This window comes from Diaporthe batatas, assembly GCF_019321695.1.
Source record: "Diaporthe batatas strain CRI 302-4 chromosome Unknown Contig00021, whole genome shotgun sequence".
NCBI classification, from domain to species: domain Eukaryota; kingdom Fungi; phylum Ascomycota; class Sordariomycetes; order Diaporthales; family Diaporthaceae; genus Diaporthe; species Diaporthe batatas.
The window spans coordinates 288,908-310,671 of NW_025408568.1; the positions used below are offsets into that span (position 1 = coordinate 288,908).

The 21,764-nt window shown below is 40.5% G+C and overlaps 5 protein-coding genes across 5 annotated transcripts; 4 read left to right on the forward strand and 1 right to left on the reverse strand.

Annotated features, from left to right (window-relative positions):
* The first annotated feature begins 360 nt into the window (after positions 1 to 360).
* On the forward strand, positions 361 to 3,003 carry KVR01_012746 (uncharacterized protein). Its single transcript, XM_044783507.1, has 5 exons — positions 361 to 984; positions 1,047 to 1,151; positions 1,215 to 1,253; positions 1,393 to 1,733; positions 1,804 to 3,003. The coding sequence occupies exons 1-5, from the start codon at positions 829 to 831 to the stop codon at positions 2,255 to 2,257; spliced, it is 1,095 nt and encodes a 364-aa protein (XP_044638217.1). The 5' UTR covers positions 361 to 828; the 3' UTR covers positions 2,258 to 3,003.
* Positions 3,004 to 3,159: 156 nt separating this feature from the next.
* KVR01_012700 (uncharacterized protein) lies at positions 3,160 to 4,445 on the reverse strand (the record flags this gene model as incomplete). Its single annotated transcript, XM_044791765.1, has 3 exons — positions 3,160 to 3,592; positions 3,687 to 4,057; positions 4,302 to 4,445. 3 exons carry the CDS (start codon positions 4,443 to 4,445, stop codon positions 3,160 to 3,162), a joined length of 948 nt encoding a protein of 315 aa, XP_044638171.1.
* Positions 4,446 to 6,097: 1,652 nt separating this feature from the next.
* Positions 6,098 to 14,618, forward strand: KVR01_012726 (uncharacterized protein; the record flags this gene model as incomplete). The annotated part of the gene is made up of 3 exons (XM_044782463.1): positions 6,098 to 6,121; positions 6,191 to 6,544; positions 13,608 to 14,618. 3 exons carry the CDS (start codon positions 6,098 to 6,100, stop codon positions 14,616 to 14,618), a joined length of 1,389 nt encoding a protein of 462 aa, XP_044638197.1.
* A 1,041-nt stretch (positions 14,619 to 15,659) lies between these two features.
* Positions 15,660 to 17,320, forward strand: KVR01_012713 (uncharacterized protein; the record flags this gene model as incomplete). Its single annotated transcript, XM_044791692.1, has 5 exons — positions 15,660 to 15,979; positions 16,053 to 16,315; positions 16,373 to 16,396; positions 16,517 to 16,550; positions 16,610 to 17,320. Exons 1-5 carry the CDS (start codon positions 15,809 to 15,811, stop codon positions 17,318 to 17,320), a joined length of 1,203 nt encoding a protein of 400 aa, XP_044638184.1. The 5' UTR covers positions 15,660 to 15,808.
* A 1,820-nt stretch (positions 17,321 to 19,140) lies between these two features.
* On the forward strand, positions 19,141 to 21,170 carry KVR01_012839 (uncharacterized protein; the record flags this gene model as incomplete). Its single annotated transcript, XM_044790174.1, has 5 exons — positions 19,141 to 19,431; positions 19,500 to 19,783; positions 19,840 to 20,087; positions 20,231 to 20,531; positions 20,597 to 21,170. The coding sequence occupies 5 exons, from the start codon at positions 19,141 to 19,143 to the stop codon at positions 21,168 to 21,170; spliced, it is 1,698 nt and encodes a 565-aa protein (XP_044638310.1).
* Between the last annotated feature and the right edge of the window lie 594 nt (positions 21,171 to 21,764).

Genomic DNA, 21,764 nt, shown 5'->3' on the forward strand with positions numbered 1-21,764 from the left:
AGGGTCACTATCTCGACAAACATGCCCGGAAAAGGGCTGCCTGACACGTGCGAAAAGGGGCTGGAAACTCTCAGCCGTTGTCCATCCCCCGGTAATCTATGGTAGCGCGCGTGGACCGGTGGGGGATCAAGGCCTGTCAAGTTGCCTTGGGTGCTTCGGTTCGCGCAGCGTGCGGTGGGTGGCCTGCATACTGTGGATTGTATTACATTCTGTACGACTCAGGCAATGCAGCGCCATCCGAGAAAACCCATGCGAGTGGGACAGGGGCATCGTCGGACCCCCGTCGAAAAACCCCACAACCCACGCCAGACGCCCAAAACGGACGCGCCGTAAACTCTTTCCTCAGAGTCGAGCTTATGGCAGCACGGCACAAGGCCGCACAAATGCTGGTTGCGATGTACTCCTTCCCGCAGAGCCGCCTAGTGAGCTCGCTTACGACGGAGAATTTACCTTGATCCTGCACAGGAGAGATGATATATCCCACTTCGGCTGTGTGGTTGAATATGAGTGGCAATACAACTTGGCTGTCATGAGCCCCTGCCTTGTTTGCTCGGCACTTGGGGCCACATGTGGTGCCAGGAGGGAGAAGTCCATATCCGGACTCTCGTGGGCGAAGTCTGGTTTTGCGCTTGACACCGAACTGACATTGGCCATGAGCAACACACTGCACGTGGAGAGGTGCTGATTCAGACCCTACTCTTCTTGACAGGACGAAAACCCAGGCTGTGCCTGAACAGCAGCGTCAAGAGGGTATCCGCTACATCTCCCGGCAGCGCACTCTATTCCGACGCCTGGTCCCAGAGATCTTGATTGATCCCCACGCCCGCCATGACTGACCCAGCCGGCGACGGGGTCCTGCTTCTCCGCGTTACCATAGCAATGCTGACGCTTAGTTGGGTCGTGCTGCTCTCGCGTTTGGGTGTTCGAAGATGGCTGAAGCCCGAAGCAATGGGTACGGACGACCACCTGATGTTCGTTGGCTTGGTACGAGTCCCTTGGGGTGCAGGCATATTCCATCTGAGTAGAGGATGACTGACATTCACCAGATCTTGTACACGGTAACTTGCGCCATGGTAATTACTTGTTGCTTCTACGGCGCTGGGCAGCGTGCAAAGTATCTTGAGCCTGCCGATATTATGCAAGGAACCAAGGTAAAGAGTCCCAAGAAATCTGCTCCCGCTGTGCTGCAAGCATCTGACCGTCCCGAATCGAAGCTTTTCTTTGTGGCCCAACTCACCTATTCCTCATGCACGGTAAGCACCCATTTCTCACCTATTCCACAAAGACTTTGTGGGCCACAGGTCTCGAAACAGGCTGTAGCCACTGTGGCCTCGCCATGTTCCCATGCAGCGAGCCATCTGGATCTCTCGTGGCTGATTGCCAATGCTGCAGGTGCCCATCAAGTCTAGCATCTGCGTAACTCTCCTCCGCGTGGCAGACGCTCGACGTAGATTCGTCTGGACTATATACATGATCATCGGCGCGACCTTCGTCTCAGCGGTCGTGTTCATCATCGTCGTCGCCAACGTCTGTCACCCAATTACAGCACTATGGGGTGAGACGGACGGAGTTTGCAACCCTGTGCTGAACAGCAGCATCGGCTTCTTCTTTTCGGCGGTTTCCATCGTCACCGATTTGACCCTGGCGATCCTGCCCGCGATCCTCTTGATACCTCTCCAAATGAGATTGCGTGTGAAAATCTCCGTCGTCTTGCTGCTTGGTCTGGCTGCTTTGTAAGTCCTTGAAGAGGCCCATCGGCTCCGCCAGCCTCAAGAGCCATAAAGCTGACCATGGTTCCAATAGTGCGAGCTGCGCGACTATCATCCGTCTACGATACCTCACACTATACAACGATCAAGCCGAGTTCATGTTCAGCACCGGCCAAATAGGCCTCTGGTCCGTAGTCGAAGAAGGAATCGGCATCTGCGCCGGCTCGTTGCCCACCCTCCGACCTCTGCTCAGCCTGTCCGTCTTTGGTGGCAGTACCAACGCGAGTAAATACCCAAGTCGCGGCACGGCCCCTCTGTCAGCATCGAATCATCTGGACCAGGCAGAGCAGGGAGATGCGGTCAAGTTGGACACGATGCGGTCGTCGCGGACCAGCAAGAACAGACCACGCGCCTCCACGGACGACGATAGTGTGAAACACATACTCAAGGAGACCCGTGTTACCGTGACGGCCGAGACGTACAACGCGAATGACGACCCATGGCCGAGGCAGCAGGTTCTAGGATGGGATGCACATGTCGGTCGATGAGGCCGTCAGCAGCATCTCATTGATATACGGCATCTCACGGTTTTTTGCAGCGAATTAATGCATGATGGAACCTGCAAATATACGGCGCAAGTTGCCATCCGTATTGTATAAAACGAATATACCACCCTGACACTGCCTTCGAGTATCCCATGAAAGACGAGACTCAAACAAGCGTTCTAAATTGCAGAAGCTGCACCTGTTGCTTATGAGCTCGTACCGATCGTGCCTAGCGCGCGTATTATTAACAGTGATCCTATTTATGGTCAGTTTGGCCTCATAGTATGAACGAAGTACTCGTGCATGCGAAGCCGAACCACGGACCTACCTAGGTAAGTACCTAGGTACCCTACAATACAGGTTGTGGCTTCCATCAGAAAATTCATAGGGAGCGCTATCTCATGTCAAGATGGGGAAAAGGTTGGTTGACGACAGCGACAATCATAGTGTAAGCTTTTGTTATCATAGTTTTGTCCTCTGACTGCTGAATCTAGCGATGAGACCATCGAGGACCGGATTCGTCGCACTGCGACGTAGCATCATCACCGAGGCAGGTCTGCAGCTATGAGCAAAGTGTTTGACGTGGAAGGGCGGATGTTGGGCGTTCCAAGGGTCGGGGACTACGTGCTGCCGGTACAAGCATTGTTCCAGTTCCGTCAGGCGGGCATCCTCAAGCTTCTCTCTGCCATGGCTGACCAACTAGCCGATTCGATGGCAAAATATGCCTAGAATAGTATGACAAGCTATTTATTTATTTGTTTGCCTTTTGCCGGCCCTGACGAGCCGCTGTTGCTCATACCTTCTTCGAAATACCTGTAGTAATACTACCCGATGATCATTTTCACAATTGCACCGTCAAACACGACATCACCTTCGTTGCCTTGGCACTCTCCATGAACCGGCTCTTAGTGGCTTTTGGAGCAAATACCATATGCCTCTGCAAGATAGAGTGGCGTTTGAAGATGGTATGGACACTCAGTAGTGTGTTCGGTTCGAATAGAGACCTCATTCCGTACACCGATGCTGCTCAGCTCATTTGTTTCAGTTGCTCTGGACCAGTGTGGCTCCTGTAGTATATGCCTTGAACTGTTCTGGACAGAGGGCTTGGCGCTGCCGCTCGAGCTGCCATAGAGGGTACTCGAGAGGGTCGCCCATCCACTGGAGACCCACCGTATGAGGGGGCGGAGGGCAAGGACAGAGCTAGCAAAAATAGAAAGTCCGTGCTCGACAATAGACCATATCATAGCCTTGTACCCTTGAGCAATCGGATCGACGCTGCTATGAGGCTGAGAGCCGTCGTAAAGAAGTTTGAGTTTCATAGCAGCAGCGATAGTGGCGCTATAGTGACGGTGCCTATTAGTATCCAATGTGATCTGATAGAAGTTAAGGGGGGTAGAAAGCAGCTCTTTGAGCTGTCGTTAAATCGACTCACAGAACCCCGAGGCTAAACAAACCAAGAACACTCCACTTCAGACCCTTGCCAATTTGGACATTCCAAAGGATGAAGACCGGTAAAATAATATGAAAAACATCATAGATAACATAAAGACTTTCTCGTGAGTAGGCAACATTAGTGCACGTTAATTTGTCAATAGCACCATAATAGGGGCCCATTTTCATACAGCTAAGGGAAGTCAAGGCCGTAGTGAAAATGGTCCAAACCCAGCATGTTGAGATGTCAAAAATAATAACAGCACGGATGAGTGGGCTACCGTTGTTAGTGAGGCGATAGAGAACGAAAGCAACGCTGATTTTAACCGTCCCGGAAATTATAAAGCAAACAATACACATTGCGTAATAGTACTGCAGGTGTTCTTTAGTATCGGAAACATCGATAGAAGTTTCGTAGCGTGTCACACACCAAATTGGACTTCGTCTTGTCATGCCACGGCTTGTCGTCTGTGGCCAATCTTCCGTAATGCAAAGATTGCAATGATAGTCCAATGAAGAGAACCATTCCCACCTAGGTTTCCTTGGATATCAGTTCTTATTCATCCAGATAAAAATCTAAGCTATGAAAGGTGGCAAGAGTGTAGCGGGCACTTACGTATGTGAAGACAAGGGCAGTATCATCCCAGCCAAATGATCCTTTAATAAGTCTGGTGCGTACAAGAAGGCGGAGACCAACAGTGATCGTGTTGAGTATGGTGAAGAACACGAATAATCCAACCAACTGATCGTACCAACTCATGGTGAACGCAAATGCAGAAGTAATGAGGACGTTTCTTGGCAACAAGGAAGACCGCTGATATAAGGGGTTTAGACGCGTCTGGGCTGCTTTTAATGGTACAATTAATTTTATAGGGCCTGACTGATTTGGATGAGGTTTGTACAGGGCGGCGCGTCAATGATCAGAGCGAGGGCAATAAATATCTATATATCGTGAGCTAGTTCGGGCAAAAATTAGCACAACATTCAATGATTAGTTTTCTCGCATATTGCGGCCGCATTATTGGCTTTCTGAATCTTGTTGGCTACTAAGAGTGCCCGGAAGAGGCGTGGGGGAACGCCGACCGGTGCGTATTACACGACATATTTGCGTGGCTTGGTGATTGTACACCAAACCATCCTGTCAAATGACAGCATTAGAAGAGGCTGAAAACATGCCACACTATCGGGTAGGATGTCGCCTCTAACTGGCCACACCACCAGAGCTGTTGGATGGCAGCAGCAAATGGTCAAAATCTTAAAGGTATTTGTTTGATTTGGCAAGGATAAGTCGCTTGTTCTCTGCAATTAACACAGGTGCCTCAATTTACTAATGGTCAAAGACATTGCGCGCCACCCTAAGTGTAATGAAGCTGTCGACAGACTTAAAAAAAAAGGCACCAATACACCAGACCCCCAATCACCCATGGACTGCGGGTCAATCCACGATACCTTGATCAGGCCATCACAGCTGCAGATTAATATTAGGTAATTCGATTTCAGCTGCTACATACCGAGATAGTTCACCGCGCAAGAACCAGGTGCGTGAGCTGTCCCACCAGCGGGATGCACAGCATTTTGAAGGATGCGATAGTGACAGTCCACAGACCTATCATGTAGTTGCATTTCTACTGTATGCATGTCCACATTCAGCCGCATTCTTTCGGGGGTGACGGGATAGGCTCGCAGCATCAGGCTGCACCTCCGCCTACTCAGCCAAATCTGCACCTTTCACAGTTTCAGGCTTCTTCAAATCGTCCATCCCGCTACACGAGAATAGAACTGCCTTTTCTCCATGGATTTAGACCCGCTCTAAGCACGAGTTGAGGATACATATAGAAGGCTGCGCCCAAGGGCGGCCGCTTCAGCATCATGGGGGGGAACGGCACACACTCCCTTGATAACAAACGAAATTAGAGGCCACCTTGAGCCGATATCGAAGCAAGTTGTGCCTAGGTATGTTTGCATCCCTTAGTGGCGAAATGGTGAGCTACAGGAATAGAATTGAGAGGATAGCCTGGGTATGCACTCCCAGTGGCTGGCAGGCTCAATATCAAATGATTCAAATTCAATCTCGGACTTCGCATGCGCACACGACTCCGCAGGTGCACCTCATGATGCTGCGCACTCGGTATCGCCCACATGCTCTGCCTCATCCATGTATTCAGTGCAGGGTTAGTGCGTTCGCAGCATACATGCGATGAGCACCAAAGACGTTAAACCAGGCCGGATGTTCCGTTAGCGTCGTGCTGTGGCAAACAACAGATCCTTGTGGTAAGACGCCTAATACCCACAAACAACGATAATCAAAGAGGAAACTGTCCCCGCCTTTCACATTTTAAGTGCTGATTTTGCGGGGCCAAGGCCAATCTGTGAGCTATTCCTGTGCACCTCGAGACGGATAGACGGATCACGATGAGGCCATCATCCAGCGGCTGCGTACGTATCCATGGATGTCCTGTAGGTGTCGAGGAGATCAGGTAGACGCGTTCTAATAAGCAGTCACAGTGCCAAGCACTTTCAGCAAATGTCTTCTACCCCAACTCAACACAGTACAACTCAACACAACAGTCCTACTGGACGCTTCAAGAGTCCTCCATCCATCCGACCTGCATCGTGCAGCCTACCACGGCACTGCAAGTCGGTGATGCTGTGTCCTCTTTGGTCAGCCGAAACTGCTCTTTCGCTATCAAAGGACACGGCCATGCTCCCAGTGCAGGCTTCGCCAACGTTGACGATGGCGTCACGATCGACTTGACTAGCATGAGGAGCGTTGAGCTGTGGGGTGATGGCACCGTTGCTCGAGTTGGCGCAGGGGCAAGCTGGCTGGATGTGTATGCCGTCCTCGACCAGAGCAACAAGGTATATGATCACAAGGAAGCATTTTACTCTTTTGTGGTGTGCATTCTGTGGAGGATGCGCCTCTAACCCTGGTTTCAGACCTAGTCTAAAGTGACTATAAAAGGCGTTATAAGGTTAAAAGGACTATTACTAAGAGACTTAGACTTTAGATAACTTAATTTATACTCTATAGACTAAATTATTATTCCTTTATAGTTATAAACCTAATATATATTAGGTAAATTTCTCCTATTAAAGCTTAAAATAGATAATATAAGATATAACTTATTTTATTTTACCCTTTATAAGTTATTTTATATTACTATAAAAATAGCTTTAACTTTTAATTTAAATATTATTTATAAAGATTTTTATTTATTCCCTAAATAGTATATTTTTCTTAAAGTATACTATTAGTTTAGGTAATATTAAGCTTTTATAAATCTAGATAAACCTAAAAATAAAAGGATAAATATATCTCCTATACCAAAACTATTAGAATAGGCTATTATATATAAAAAAACTCTATAAGATATATTTTAAGGTAGAAAATAGGAATATAAAGCTTACCTTATAAATAATATACTTAAAAATAAAGAAACTAAACCCTTATAAGAATCCTTTATAATAAAAACTCTAAAGGCTACCTATAACTATAAAATATATTAATAGATAGTACTTACCCTTAACTAAATATTAAAAATATTAAAACTTTAAAAAATCTAAAACTAAATCTAAAAGATAATATTAAATAATATTCTATTAATCTATATAATAAAATTAATAAATTTAAGCTTATTCTTAATTTATAAAGTTATTAAAAGATTAAAAATAACCTTACTCCTTTAAAATCTAGTAAGGTTAACACTATATAATAAACTTATATATAATATTTATAGAAAGCTTAAAAACTAATATTAAACGTATCTAATAGTATTAAGACTATAATAAGATCTATTTATAAGTTTATATCTATAAAATACCTAAAATTAATAATTTTTAAAAATAAATAACTTTTTATAAGTAATTTCTATAAATTATATTTAAATAAACTTAAATAAAGTAATACTTTATTATTAAGTAAAATACTTTTAAAAACCTATTAAAATACTTAAAACCTATTTAAAATATTAAATACTTTACTTTATATTAATAGATAGTCTAATTAACCTAAAAACTTACTAATTTTTATTATATTAATTAGAAATATAGTACTAACTTAAACTATAAGGTTAGGAAACTTTAATTTAAGTAATCTAAATAAGAAATTAAATTAAAAAAAGGATTTTAAGTACCCCTATTAAACCTTTAAGTATTTTAAGTACTATAAATAGAATTTAACTAATTATAAAACTCTATAGTATACTTATATAGGGGAAAAGGACCCACTCTTAAATAAAAAAATCTTAAACACCTAATATAAAGAAATTAGGAAGTATTTAAAAAATAGGTTTAAATACCTAATCCCCAAGCTTAAAAAAGTGGGAATATACTTAAAAAAGGCTATATTAACTATAAAAACTAGAAATAACATCCCTTTTTTACTTTATTTAAAAATATTTAAGTTTAAATAGAATTTAACCTCTATTATACCCCTTTTTATATAAGTAATATTAATATTTATATCTATTTTACTATAAATTCTATTTATTTTTAATTTTAATTTATTTAAAGGTACTTTAAATATACTTATTTTAGTTATTAAATATATAATATATATTTCTATTAACCCTTTATAAGTTCCTATTAATAAGGCCTTATTAGGATATATATAACCCTAAATAAAGTACTATATTTATTATATAAAAGTATAGTTTTAAATAATTATAATATAATTTACTTAATTAATTCTATAAAGAGACTAGAATTAGAGAGCTTTTACCTTAATTTAGGAAATAATATTATTAAAGTAAGTACTTTAATCTTTAAGATTAATAATTATAAAATATATTATTTAAAATAAATAATTTATAAAGAATAAGGAAAATATATAAAGAATTTATTATTAAAAATATAATAGTTATAAAAACTTCTATATAAATATAATATTAAAAGTACTTTTATAAAAGGTAGGTATTTAATATTATAAAAGATATAACTTTATATTATAAACTCTTTAAAAGTAATATTATTATAATAAAACTTACTTAAAAATATAATTTAATCTTTATTAAATATAAATTACTCTTTTTTTATTTTAAGTTATTATTATTATTAAAAGTAAGGTTAGAATAGTAAACTATTTAGTATTTATTATAATATAAAAATACCCTTTTACCCTTTTAAGATAAACCTTTAAAATATAAAATTCTATTTAACTTTAGTATTTATATTTAGGTTACCTAAAAGTATAAGCTTTAAAGACTTTTATTAAATAAAGTAAAGGTATAAAAATCTTTAAAATTAAGTAGATTAATTATAAGGTTTGCTTTAAAGTACTTATTATAAGGTATATATAAAAGTTTTATTAGAAAATAAAAGTTTAAAACCTTTTTAAAGTTTTTAGAATTTATTTATATATAATTAAGCCTTAAATAAAACTTTATTTATTTTTATTATTTATAATAAATATAGTAAAAGCTTTTATTTACTTTTTATATTAAAATTTTAAGAAAGGGTATTTAAAGTAATATAATGCTTTAAAGTATATATTAGAAGGTAATTTAGTCTTATAATCTATAAAATATAGTAGGATATTAAGGCTATAATTATTAACTAATTTATAAATATTAATTACATTAAATAAACTAAATAAATTAATATTAATTTTAAAATTACCCTTTTAAGGATATTAGAAGTAAATAAAGGAAGGAAAAGAGTTAGAAAGGCTCTAATTAAGAAAACCCTTACTCTTTTATTTAAAGTAAACTTTTTATTAAAGTTATAATTAGAGACTATATTAACTATAGTTTTATTATATAATATATTTTCCTTTTTTTAAAAAAAAGAGTAAGCTTTAAATACTATTTTATATAAGTAGTTTAACTACTATTTTAAATAATATTAATCTCTTTAAATAAAGAATAAACTTTAAAGCTTACTTCTTAATTAGAGAAATATTTATACCTATAAATACTAAATATACACCTTTATAAAAATATAAAATAATATAAATAGGTACTATCTAAAATTTATAAAAGGGTTTATATAAAGTATTTTATAAAGTATATAGTATTAAATATATATAGAATATAAGTTTCTATCTATAAATAAATTATTTTATAAGAAATATAATATTTAAAGAGAACCTTTTTATATAAATAAAATAGATAAATTAAAAGGGCCTTTAAATTTTAAAAGTAGAATAAGTTTTAATTAAAATAGTTACTCTTAAAGAAATATTAAATATAATATATATTATAATTAAATTAACTTTATAAAAACTTAAATAAGGTTTAAATTAGTAATTAAAAGAGATAGAGCTTAATAATTTAAATAGAAGTAATATTTTTATAGAAGTATAAATAGGTATTAGAAGGAATAATAAATTAAGTTTACTATTTATTTAAGTTAATTTTAAAGAATAGTATATAAACCTTTCTATTTTTAAAAAAATATTAAAAACCTTTAAAAAGAGTATATTATTTTAAGAGGAATTAACCTTTAAAGTAGAGACTAATATTAAAAGCTTAAAAAACCTTAATTAAAAAGTATACTACTTTAATAATAAAAAGAAAGCTAACTTTTAAATAAAAGAAAGAAAAATTTAGGTTGAAGTATAGGAAATAAAGCCTATATAGAAGTCTATTTAAGTTTAGAAAAAATAAAACTAAGTTTAGAAATCTTTACTCTACTTTAAATTAATTTATACTATAAAACTTTAAAAATATATATATATAGAATTAATTTATATTAATATATATATTAAAATAGCTTAAATATTATTATTAAAGTATAAAATAGAATAGATAAATAAAAATTATATATTATATTTTATTATAACTTTTAAGTATTATAAATTAAATAATAAAAGAATAATAACTTTAATAAAATTAAATAATATATTAATAATCTTTTTAAAACTAACTTTATAAAAATAAGTTTAAAATAAACCTTTTAAAAATATATAGTTTAAAGTTATATATTATAAGTTTAAATTATTAGTAAAGTTAAATATATAGAAAATAGTTAAATAAAAAAGTTACTTTAAGATTACTTTTTTAAAATAAATATATAAATATAAGCTTAATAAAAATAGTTATTTAGTTTTATTTAAAGTATATATATATATTTAAAGGGACTTTAATTACTTTTATAATTAAAAATATATATATAGTTATACTTATAATAAAAACTTTTAAGTAATAATAGTTATTACTACTTACTTTAATTTAAAAATTATATAATTAAATATTATTACTATATTCCTAAATATTAAAAGAAAGAGATAGGAGTTTATTTTTATAAACTATTAGATAAATTTAAAGAGAATAAAAGTATATTAAACTTAAAAGCTCTATATAGGTTAAAAGACTCTTTACTTCTTTAATATAAGAATTTATATTAACTTTAGTTAATTTTAATTTAAAATTATCCTTAAAAAGCTATATTTTTTATGTTTAGAAATTAATCTTATAGTACTCTTTTATATAGATAATATTCTTATTTTATATTTAAAGGAGTAATAGATTAAATTTAAATATATAAAGAATAAAATTAAAGTATAATATAAAGTTAAGAATTAGAGGCTAATAGAGTAATTTCTAAATATATAAATACTTTAAGATAAGAGTAAATAAACTATTATTTTAATCTATAACTTATATATTAAAAAGTTATTTAAAAGTTTAACTTATAAGATAATTTTAAGGTCTTTTATATACTTTAATAGTATTTAAAGACTTTAAACCTTTTAAAAATAAGCTTTAAAAGAGAAAATTAAAGTATATTAAGAATAGATAAAGTTTATATTATATACTATAATTATACTATATTTAGATATAGCTTTTATTTATATTAAACTTTTAAAGTATTTATAAACCCTAAATTAAAATACTTTAAGGTAGTAAATTATATAATTAAGTATTTATATATAATTTAGTTTTTAGGGATTTAATATAGAGAGTATAAAGAGGTATAAGCTTTAATAATTATTAAAAATATTTTATTTATAGATAATTAATTAGATTATAAATCCTTATAAAGGTATATTATAACTTTATTTAAAGGTTTAATTTAATAAAAAGTAATAAAATAAATAATTATATTAACTTTAATTATAAAGATAAAACTATTAGTTTTTAAGCTTATTATAAAAGAGATAATAACTTTAAAAGGTTATTTAAAAATATCTAATTAAATTTAAATAAATTATAAATAATCTATTTAAATAACTAATAAACTATATAGTTAATAGTATATAAAGCTAAAAACTTAATATTAAGCTATAATATATTAATATTTAATAAATATAGTTTAAATAAGAATATAAATATAATAGCTTTAATATAATATATTTAAAAATATTAAAAATACCTATTAATAAACTTATTAAAATACTTTTATATATTTATTTTAAGTAATTTAAAGCTTATTTAAACCTAAGGATATATAGAAAATAATAAAATAATAGTTAATTTAAAAGAGTTATAAAAACTATATCTTAAACTCTTAAAATACTTAAAAATTTAATTCCTAATTAAATTAAAACCTAATATATCTAAAAATTTATAATTAAAATATTTTTATTAAATTAAACTAACCCTTTTAATATATTTAATTTATATAAAATACTAAAAGTATAAATAAGGTTAGAAAGCTATATTTAAAATATATACTTTTAATAATATTTAAAGATTAAAAAGAGGTATTTACTTTTTAGTAAGGTTTTTAAAGTTATAAAAGAGTTTAATTATAAGAGTTTTAACTTTATTATTAATCTTAGTATTATTAGTATGCTTAAAAGATTTTAGCTTAGGTATTTAAGAAACTAAAAAGCCCTTCTAACCTTAAAACTAACTATACTCTTTTAAGCTATATATAACTTTAAATATAATTTAAACTTTATTATAAATAGTTTTAAACTTAGTTTTTAAGACTATAATAATATTATTCTTTATAATAGAAACAAGTACTTTATTAATTTTATTATAAGTTTTAATAACTTAAAATATAAAAATCTCTATAAAGAATATAAAAGCTTATATTTATTACTACTTTTAAAATAATATAAATAATATATACTATTATTAAAATATTTAAAATAATTAATTAAACCTTTAAAGTAATTATAAAATAAAAATCTATATAATAGGTATAAAGAATCTTATATATATTACTTTTTATTATAATATTAAATTTAATATACTCCTTATAATTAAGTTTAGTATATTTAATATAAATAATTTTAAACTATTTATTAAGTTTAATAATCTTAACTTATTAGTTAATTTTAATTATAATAAAAGTATTAAATAAACTTAAAATATACTTTTAAATATATAGAATTATATACTCTTAAAAATAGTTAATATAAATTTATTAATAGTCTTTTAATATACTTAATAATAAAGTATTTAAAAGATAACTTATTATTATTATTAATTATAATATACTTTTAAGGTACTTAAAATAAAGAGTAATAAAGGTTAAAATAGGTTTTTTATACTTATTACCCTTAATAAAAGTTATAATAAATAAACTTAATAAAATTAATTTTAAGAGTATTTTAAAATAAAAATTAGTATAAAATAACCTTAAAAATCTAAATTTAAAGTTTATTTTAATAAAATAAAGTATATTATAATAGTAGAGGTGTTTAAAAAAGGAGAATATAATAGTAAAGAAAAGAAAAAAGATTAAAAATTAACCTATATAGATAGTAGAAGATAAAAAGGTTAGTATAGAGCTTGTATATATCTAGCAGGTAAATAAGTAGGGTAGTAATAAGCCTGCAGTAACGACTATTACTAGAGGATATATAGAAGATACGCCCCTAACTTTAATTTCAAACTTAGTCTAAAGCAACTATAAAAGGCGTCACAAGGTTAGAAAGACTATTACTAAGAGACTTAGACCTTAGATAACTCAATTTACACCCTATGGACCAAATCGTTATTCCTCCACACATTCTAACTTCGACCAGACGGTGGCTGGCGGTCGCAACGGCGCAGTGGGTGTGGGCGGCCTGACAGTCGGCGGCGGCATCTCCTACTTCTCCCCGCAAGTCGGCTTCACCTGCGACACGCTCGTCAATGTCGAGGTGGTGCTGGGCAACGGACAGGTTGTCAACGCCAATGCCACCGACAATGCCGACCTCTTCCGGGCGCTGAAAGGCGGGCTGAACAACTTCGGCATCGTGGCGCGTTACGACTTTTCCACCATCGAATACGACGGCATCCTCGGTGGCAGCGTAGGCAACGACATCTCCCAACGCGATGCCGTCTTCGATGCCTTCACCAACATCGCCGCAGCACCAGACTACGATGTCCACGCCTCCGTCGTCTTGGGCTTGGTGTACGCGGCGGGCAAATGGTCTCTTTCCTCGACGCCAATCTACACGGAGCCCGTCCTGCGCCCACCCGTCTATGCCGAGCTCTTCTCCGTGCCAAATATCTCTGATAGCATGGCGATCCAACGCCTGGGCACGTTCGCAAATGAGACGGGCCTGCCGCCACTGAACGGCCTGTTCTTGACGAGCACGTTTGGCGCGACTCCAGGGTTATTAAGTTCTATGTTTGACATTCTCAACCAGACGCTGTCTTCGTCCAGCACAGTTCCGTCGTCGACTATATGGAGCTCCGCGTTCGAGCCCCTCCCCACTGTCTGTGTCGAACATGGTTCCGGCCGGAACGCGCTTGGCACCAGCTCAGCAGACGGAAACAGCATCATTCTCCTGCTGAGCGCGTTCTGGCCCGATACAGCAGACAGCGATGCGGTGCAGGCCGTCGCAAACAGTGTGTTCGCGGCCTTGAACAAGGAGGCAGAAAATCAGGGGCAGGCGAAGAGGTTTGTCTATGCGAATTATGCAGGTCCGAGCCAATCGCCGTTCCTCGGCTATGGCGAGGCGAATATCCATTTCTTGCGGGAGACGGCGGGGAGGTACGATCCGCAGGGTGTGTTTCGGTACAATGTGCCTGGCGGATTCAAGCTGTGATTGCAGACTGGAATGCTCAAGATCCGTGCTCGCATTGACCTATATGTCTTAATAACGAAAAGACCGAGAACCTGTCTGGATACTCAAGTACCTAGGTACGGCGTATACGAGGCCATATGGTCGTATCTTGGCGACATTGAACAAACATCTTGAGCTTTTACTACTGTATGAAGCTAGAGGCGCCGCATACGTTTTATATGTATGGGGATTAGAAACGAAACCACATCTTTGTGTCGATAGTGGCTGTAGATCCTCCACCGAGGATGCGGGCCCCCAGTCAAATGAGTTTCTTCGCCCAATGCTACCTAGGTAACGTTACCTAGTTGTCTTTGAGAGGGAGGGCCAACGAGTCTTCGAGTCAAACATTAGTTTTTAAGGGTACTTCAGCAAAGCTAGCATTGGCTTTAAGACAGGCGGAAAGTAACGGCTCGGTGCGAGAGGGGTTGACAACTTAGAATGCCCCGCGTGTTTGAGTTTCTCAACATACGGAGTATGCACCGGCGGATGTCTCGAACCAGTCGGTGCTGGGTGCAGGCAGTGCCGAGGAGCCGAGAATTATTGTTGTATGTGGGCTTTATTCAAAGCCTGGTTCTCAGAATTGCGGGAGAATAACGTCGCAGCCGCGACGGATATGTAGCCAAGCAAGCGCTACCTCGATTCGCATCCGTTTCTCAGCCGCCTCCGTCATGGAATTCGCCGCAGGATGTGACATGATGGGACCAAGAACTCGACATTTGCTTGTCGCAGATTTACACGCGTAGACGGGCTGCCAATAGACAGCCAGCTTGGCGGGGGTGGTAACCCACCCGCTGCGGCCCGCCTAACCCAGTCCATGATTCAATATGGCACGTGGGTGGTGGTTCTCCGGACTCCGAGATTGGCACCCTGGGCTGCCATGCGTAGACATTGCCCCTTAAATGAGGTAGTTGTTCCGGGGCGCCGGGGTGCATCTGGCCGCCAAGAGGGGCTAAGACCGGCGATCCAGCGCCAACGCGGGTTGAAGTGCTCCGTCTTTCCTCGGTATTACAGTACGCGAGTTGGCGAGATGGCAAACAACCCACAGTGGAGGGCACGACATATAAGGCCATGAATACGTCGTGTTTGGAAACGAAACGCAGTATGCCTCGTCGACCCGTACCCTGCCAGTTTACAAGTCACGGCAAGCCACTCCTTTAACCATCACCAACAAAATGGCGCCACTTTGGTCCATCGCCTCCTTTGTCACCCTCTGTGCCGCAGCACCATACGCCAAGCGACAGGCCAACTCGAGCTCATTCGTCACCGTCTCAGGTGGCCAGTTCCAGCTGGATGGCGAGCCCTTCCTGTTCGCCGGAAGCAACGCCTACTTTTTGCCATTCGGCGTAAGTGACTGATCCCCTACTCGGACGGCCCATGACAAGTTGTGGTGTGACTAACAAACAATACGCAATCCAGAGCCAGGCCGATGTCGAAGCCGGGCTCACTGCTGGAAAGGAAGCAGGATTGAAGGTCTTCCGCACGTGGGGATTCAACGACAACAACGCAACCTATATCCCCAGTGGCCTTCCCCAGTATGGGACAGGAAACGAGGGGACCACCTTCCAGAAGTGGTCGCCTGATGGCACTTCCGTCATCGATGTCACGCACTTCGACAAGGTCGTTGCCGCCGCAGAAAAGACCGGCATCAAGCTGATTGTCACACTGACAAACAACTGGGCGTAAGTGCATGGCAACCACATGCGGTGTAATGACGTGGCTAACAATCCTCTGCACAGTGACTATGGAGGCATGGATGTCTAGTGAGTACAGTTCTGCGTGTGTCTGATACCAAACTGAGATGCTGGGGATATCGATTCGGCAAATGTCTCGATAATTCGACGATCAATCAGCACAAATGGACTAACGCGCATGCTTTTCAGCACTGTCAACCTGGGCGGACAATATCACGACGACGTACGTGGCCCTGGAGACTTCTCTCTGGCATTCCAGGCAATAAGCTAACAACATATCAGTTCTTCCGTCTTCCCGCAGTCAAGGAGGCCTACAAGCGATACGCAGAGGCCATGGTCACCCGCTTCAAGGACTCACCCGCGATCTTTGCATGGGAGCTCGCCAACGAGCCCCGCTGCGGTGCCGACGGCACCCGCAACCTCCCCCGGGGGCCCGACTGCACGCCAGAGCTGCTTACGGCCTGGACGGACGAGATGAGCACGTACATCAAGAGCATCGACAGCAACCACCTGGTGACGTGGGGCGGCGAGGGCGGCTTCAACGACCCCAGCAACGCCGACGGCTTCTACAACGGGTACGACGGCGGCGACTTCGACGCCGAGCTGGCCCTGCCCAACATCGACTTTGGCGTCTTCCACTCCTACCCCGACTGGTGGAGCAAGACGATCGAGTGGACCAACCAGTGGATCAAGGACCACGCGGCCTCGGGGCGTGCCGTCGGGAAGCCGGTCGTGCACGAGGAGTACGGCTGGTTGACGGACGACAAGAGGCAGGAGTACCTCGGCACCTCCTCCAACGTCACCAGGGTGGAGGCCCTCAGCGGCTGGCAGGATCTAGGCATCGAGGAGGGGCTCTCGGACCTGTATTGGCAGTTTGGCTACTCGGACTTCTCGTACGGTCGGAACCATGATGACGGATTCACCATCTACCTGGACGAGGAGGAGGCACAGCCGTTGGTGTATGACCACGCTGCTAAGGTCAACGCACTCTAGATGAGTGGACTTTTAGGAAAATTGTAGATTGAATGTACATAACTTTGGGAAAATATGGGGACATCTGGCTACGATAACTTGCAAATAGCTGTGCTTGCCTTGTTTCAATTCCTCATGAACACTTTTCGCTCCCTGGCATTTATTGTCAATCTTCCTCACGCCGAACTAGTTTGTGTCGCGGTTGGACTGACATGCCGTAAAGCGAGTTTGGGTCCTGAGACGTGGAATGGTCCTTGATAGCATAATACCTCTACAGCAAGCCGCACTCCACGACGTGAGCTGTTCTAAAGTAGCTATATCCCTCGCGGTGCTGAACACAGCCCTGGAGCGTACGCTCTCCGCGGATGCGAGACATCATCACTCACTTGCTTCAACTCTTCGGTCCATCTAGCCCTCTGTGTGAGGAGAGGCCTACGTGCTAATGTTCAAGAAGACCACCAGGACATCCACACAGCTGCAACATCTTGAAAACCCAACATCTCCAGACGTTGAGCTGCACGTCTCCTCCTTCTCGCGTGTGAGCAGTAGTGTGTTTCCGACTATGACTTTCATCAATCTTGAGAATAGATTCATTGATAGGGGACATTGGAATTCGGGCTAGGTGGAGGAAGACTGTCGTATATTCTATGATGCACCGCTGTGGGGTAAGAGCATGGTTTAGTTTTCCCCACAGGTGGTTTTGCTGCCGCGGGCGCCGCCACTCAGCCGGGCCACTGAGTTGATGGAGCGCAACCCACTGTTTTCCGCCATTGCCGCTGCGCTCGTTTACATTCCAAAGTACTACACAAGTATTAGTAAAGCAAACCACTCATACATACGAAACTTGTATGTACTTTCTATTATAAGTTATGTATTCCAATTTCATAGTCTATGTATTGTCTGATAATTACAGCCTTAGTACTATATGTCACGTATTCCGGGTCTCTAATTCGATGATACAATCACCAACTATTATGGCCCAGGGTGCTACCCCACGACAGGACTGATAATTTGCAAGATGGCAGGGTACAACCAACTGAACGAAATCACCTCCACTCTTTCTTACTCGAGTCCGAAACTCAAAGTTGTGTTAGTCACCGCACGATAAGACTGAACCACTATACCCAAGCCGTAGAACCTTACTGCCGAGAATGACAGTGTCGTGACTAATCCATCTTACTCGCTTAGCGCAAGCTTGAACTGTAGAATGACCACATGGTGTTCCTCACGTAGCCTAAATTCAGATCCTAGAACCGCGATGCACCCTCTGTGGCTGAAACTAACGACAGTCATGATACAGAAGTAGGGACAGCGTACTTGAGAAGCAATACTAGCAGGCTCTACATCTTTTCCCGCCACCGGGCCCTAAGAGACTATTGTGAAGGCCGCCCATATCTCTCCAGGGTTTTCTTTTCCCCGCATCCTGACCTTTCGTTCTCACTAGTAGCAGTTGGCACCTAGGGGCTAGGACGCCTGTGCCCCTGGCGCGTAAGGGACCCTGGCGACGATCACGTCAAGAAAACAAATGAGGGATGGCACCCTCTATCTAGCCAGCTAGCCTCTGCCAGCTGAACCCAATGGGAGTCCGTGCAACTGCCGACCCAGTCTTTCGGGCCTGGCCAGCCTTTGTTCTTCGTCCAGGTGGCAGTATTTCAAAACCTGGGGCTCCCCGCATTCTTACCCCACGGGGACGGCCACGGGGTAAAGGAACCCCATCGAGGATATCTTCTCCACGGTGTAGTTACGGAGTATATACACTACTGTTCACCCCAAGAGGAGGGTCTCCTACATTTTTACACTCAAACCTAATCTCGCAGTGTGCCAGGTCCACCCCCACCGACATGGAGATCTCGAAGAGCGAGGGCGAGACGCCCGCAGTTTCCCATCACCCAGATCCGCGCGTCTCATCAGATAAGCACCACCATGGCAAGCAGCCCGCTATCGTGCCTATCGAGGAAGAGGCTCTCGAGGATGCCGAGCATATCCATCTATCCTGGAGGTCCTGGCTTGTTGTCTTCATCACTTGCTTTGCTATTATGGCACAAGTCTTTGTGGTGGTTGCAGCCGGCTCGGTCATCGCCTTCATAATTCGTGAACTTGGTGAAGCACCTCTGGCCGGTTGGGTCATTCAGGTACGTCCCCTACTGTTGAGCTGTTCGATACCAGGCTCTTGTACCCGGCTCTAATGTTATTGGTACAGGGCCCGCTCCTGATGCAAAGCGTCCTCTCCCCAATCGTCGGCAGGTTGTCCGATGTCCTCGACCGAAAATACCTCGCAGCTATTCCTCCCCTCATTGCGTTCGTCGGCGCAATAATCTCCGCGAAAGCGACGTCGATGAGCATGTTGATAGGCGGAGGTATACTCATTGGCACGACACTAGCAACCATAGCTATCGTCCAGGCCATCCCCTCCGAGATCCTGCCTCTAAAGTATCGTGCTCTGGCAAACGGCTTCTCATTCATGGGAGGTGCTATCGGCGGACTGTTAGTAACCCCTTCTCGACCCTTCATTCTCTCTTAAGCCTCTGACATCTTCCTAGTGTTGGTGGCCTAGGCGCCGGAGCAGTCACAAACGTCGACGTGGCGGGCTGGCGCTACATCTTCTGGATTCAGGCTGCTTTCCACGGTGCCACGTCTCTAGGGCTCCTGCTATTTTACTGGCCGCCAAAGAACCGCGAGTATCCCAAGATGAGGCTGAAGGATTATATCTGGGCGTGTGATCCTATTGGCTCCACCCTCTTCGTCTGCAGTGCCACCCTGATGCTCCTCGCCCTCGACTGGGTCGGAGGTGCGTACGCCTGGTCAGACCCGCACGTCGCAGTGCCACTTGCACTTGGGCTGGCATTATTAATTGCTTTTGCTGGATATGGCAAGTCAACACCATCACTTCCTGTGACATATCCGGACGACCACCGCTAACGACATCCACAGAGTGGAAAGGACGCACAGATGGTCTTATCGCCCACGTTTTCTTCCGCCGAAACGCGAACTTCGCGCTCTCTACATTTGCGTTTGCTGTTGAGGGTTGGATCTTCTACAGCGCCGTCAACTCCGTCGTGCCACAAATCGTGCTCCATCTTGGATTCGAGACAGACGCCTGGACAATTTCCATCAGGCAGCTCAGCTACAGTCTGCTCACCATGTTTGCTTCTATCCCCATAACGTGGTACGCCACTGCATACAAGGACATGAGATCTCCGCTCCTGGTGACGTTTGGGATCTTCCTCGTCGTGTAAGTCTAACTGACAGGGATGTACACAAACTGCTCTGAGATGGAGCCGGCTAACTTTAACTCAGAACCATCTGCTACGCATGCATCAAGCCAACCTGGAGCAAACCCCAGATCGTCTTCAACGTGCTGGCCGGAATCGGCCAATCCGGACCCTTAACACTCCTTGTCGCCTGCGTGCAATTTACTGCTCCCCACGCCTACCTATCAACAGCCACGGGCATGGCATTCTCCGCCCGTGCCATTGGCGGTGCATTTGGCTCGGCCGTCCTCAACGTGATCATCAACGGCCACCTGGCTGGCAACTACGCGCCGGCAGTCGGCAGGGCCGCCACCGACGCTGGTCTCCCCGCATCCAGCATCCCTGATCTTTTGGCGGCGTTGGAGTCCGGACTCATGACGGGAGTCGAAGGGGCGACACCGGCTGTCTGGTCCGCCGCGGCCGAAGAGAGCAAGTGGCAGTATGCCAAGGCCTATCAGCTGGCGTGGGCAAGTGTGATCCCCTTTGTCGTGCTCGCAATCGTGGCCGTGGCTTTCCTCAGGGGTGTAAAGGACTTGATGACTGAGAAGGTTGAAGCCACTGTTGAACATGTAGATGAGAATGAAGGAAAGAAGTGGGAGAACTCATCTGTGGCCGCTTAAGGTGACATGTACTACAGAGTTTATGGACATACGGACAGGATGATTGGATTGATCTGTAGCTGTTACTCGAGGGTCAATCCGATGCATACACTGCACGCTCGACCAAAACGCCCTACAGTGGCTTCATAGATAATATAGTAAGACGCTTCAGAAATGATTTAGTTTCATCCTTCGACCAATGCGCTAGAGAAATAGTTGTCTTGTGTGCTTCTGTACCTGTCCTCAGCCTGAGACGAGGAACCAAGAGACTTTTTATCAAGCTCTCATTCATTAGTGAGCATTCCCTGTAAATAAGGCTGATCCATTCCAAACGTTACTCAAAGTTTTCCGAGCCGGCTTGCCCTGGCTCGAGCTTTCCCCCCTCATACAAATGATATTCTTACGCTACCTAAGTAGGACCTGATCTTATATCTCCACTATCTTGGAAGGTAAGCTCTTTCCTGGCCGTGGCCTAGATATTGCGGAGCTTGGGGTTGTTTTAGTATGGCCATTTTACACACACACGCCTTGATAAGGTGCCTGGGATTCCATGCAAACGTTTGTCATGAAACACTTGGGCCACTACCACCGACTCGAATAATAAGGCCGAGCTCA

What these genes read in the sequence shown, in the direction of transcription:
- KVR01_012746 (XM_044783507.1), top strand. Translation starts at nt 829, where the DNA reads ATGACTGACCCAGCCGGCGACGGGGTCCTGCTTCTCCGCGTTACCATA. An exon ending in ATATTATGCAAGGAACCAAG is followed by an intron (nt 1,152 to 1,214) that starts GTAAAGAGTCCC and finishes CCCGAATCGAAG; the next exon opens with CTTTTCTTTGTGGCCCAACT. An exon ending in CTGCTTGGTCTGGCTGCTTT is followed by an intron (nt 1,734 to 1,803) that starts GTAAGTCCTTGA and finishes TGGTTCCAATAG; the next exon opens with TGCGAGCTGCGCGACTATCA.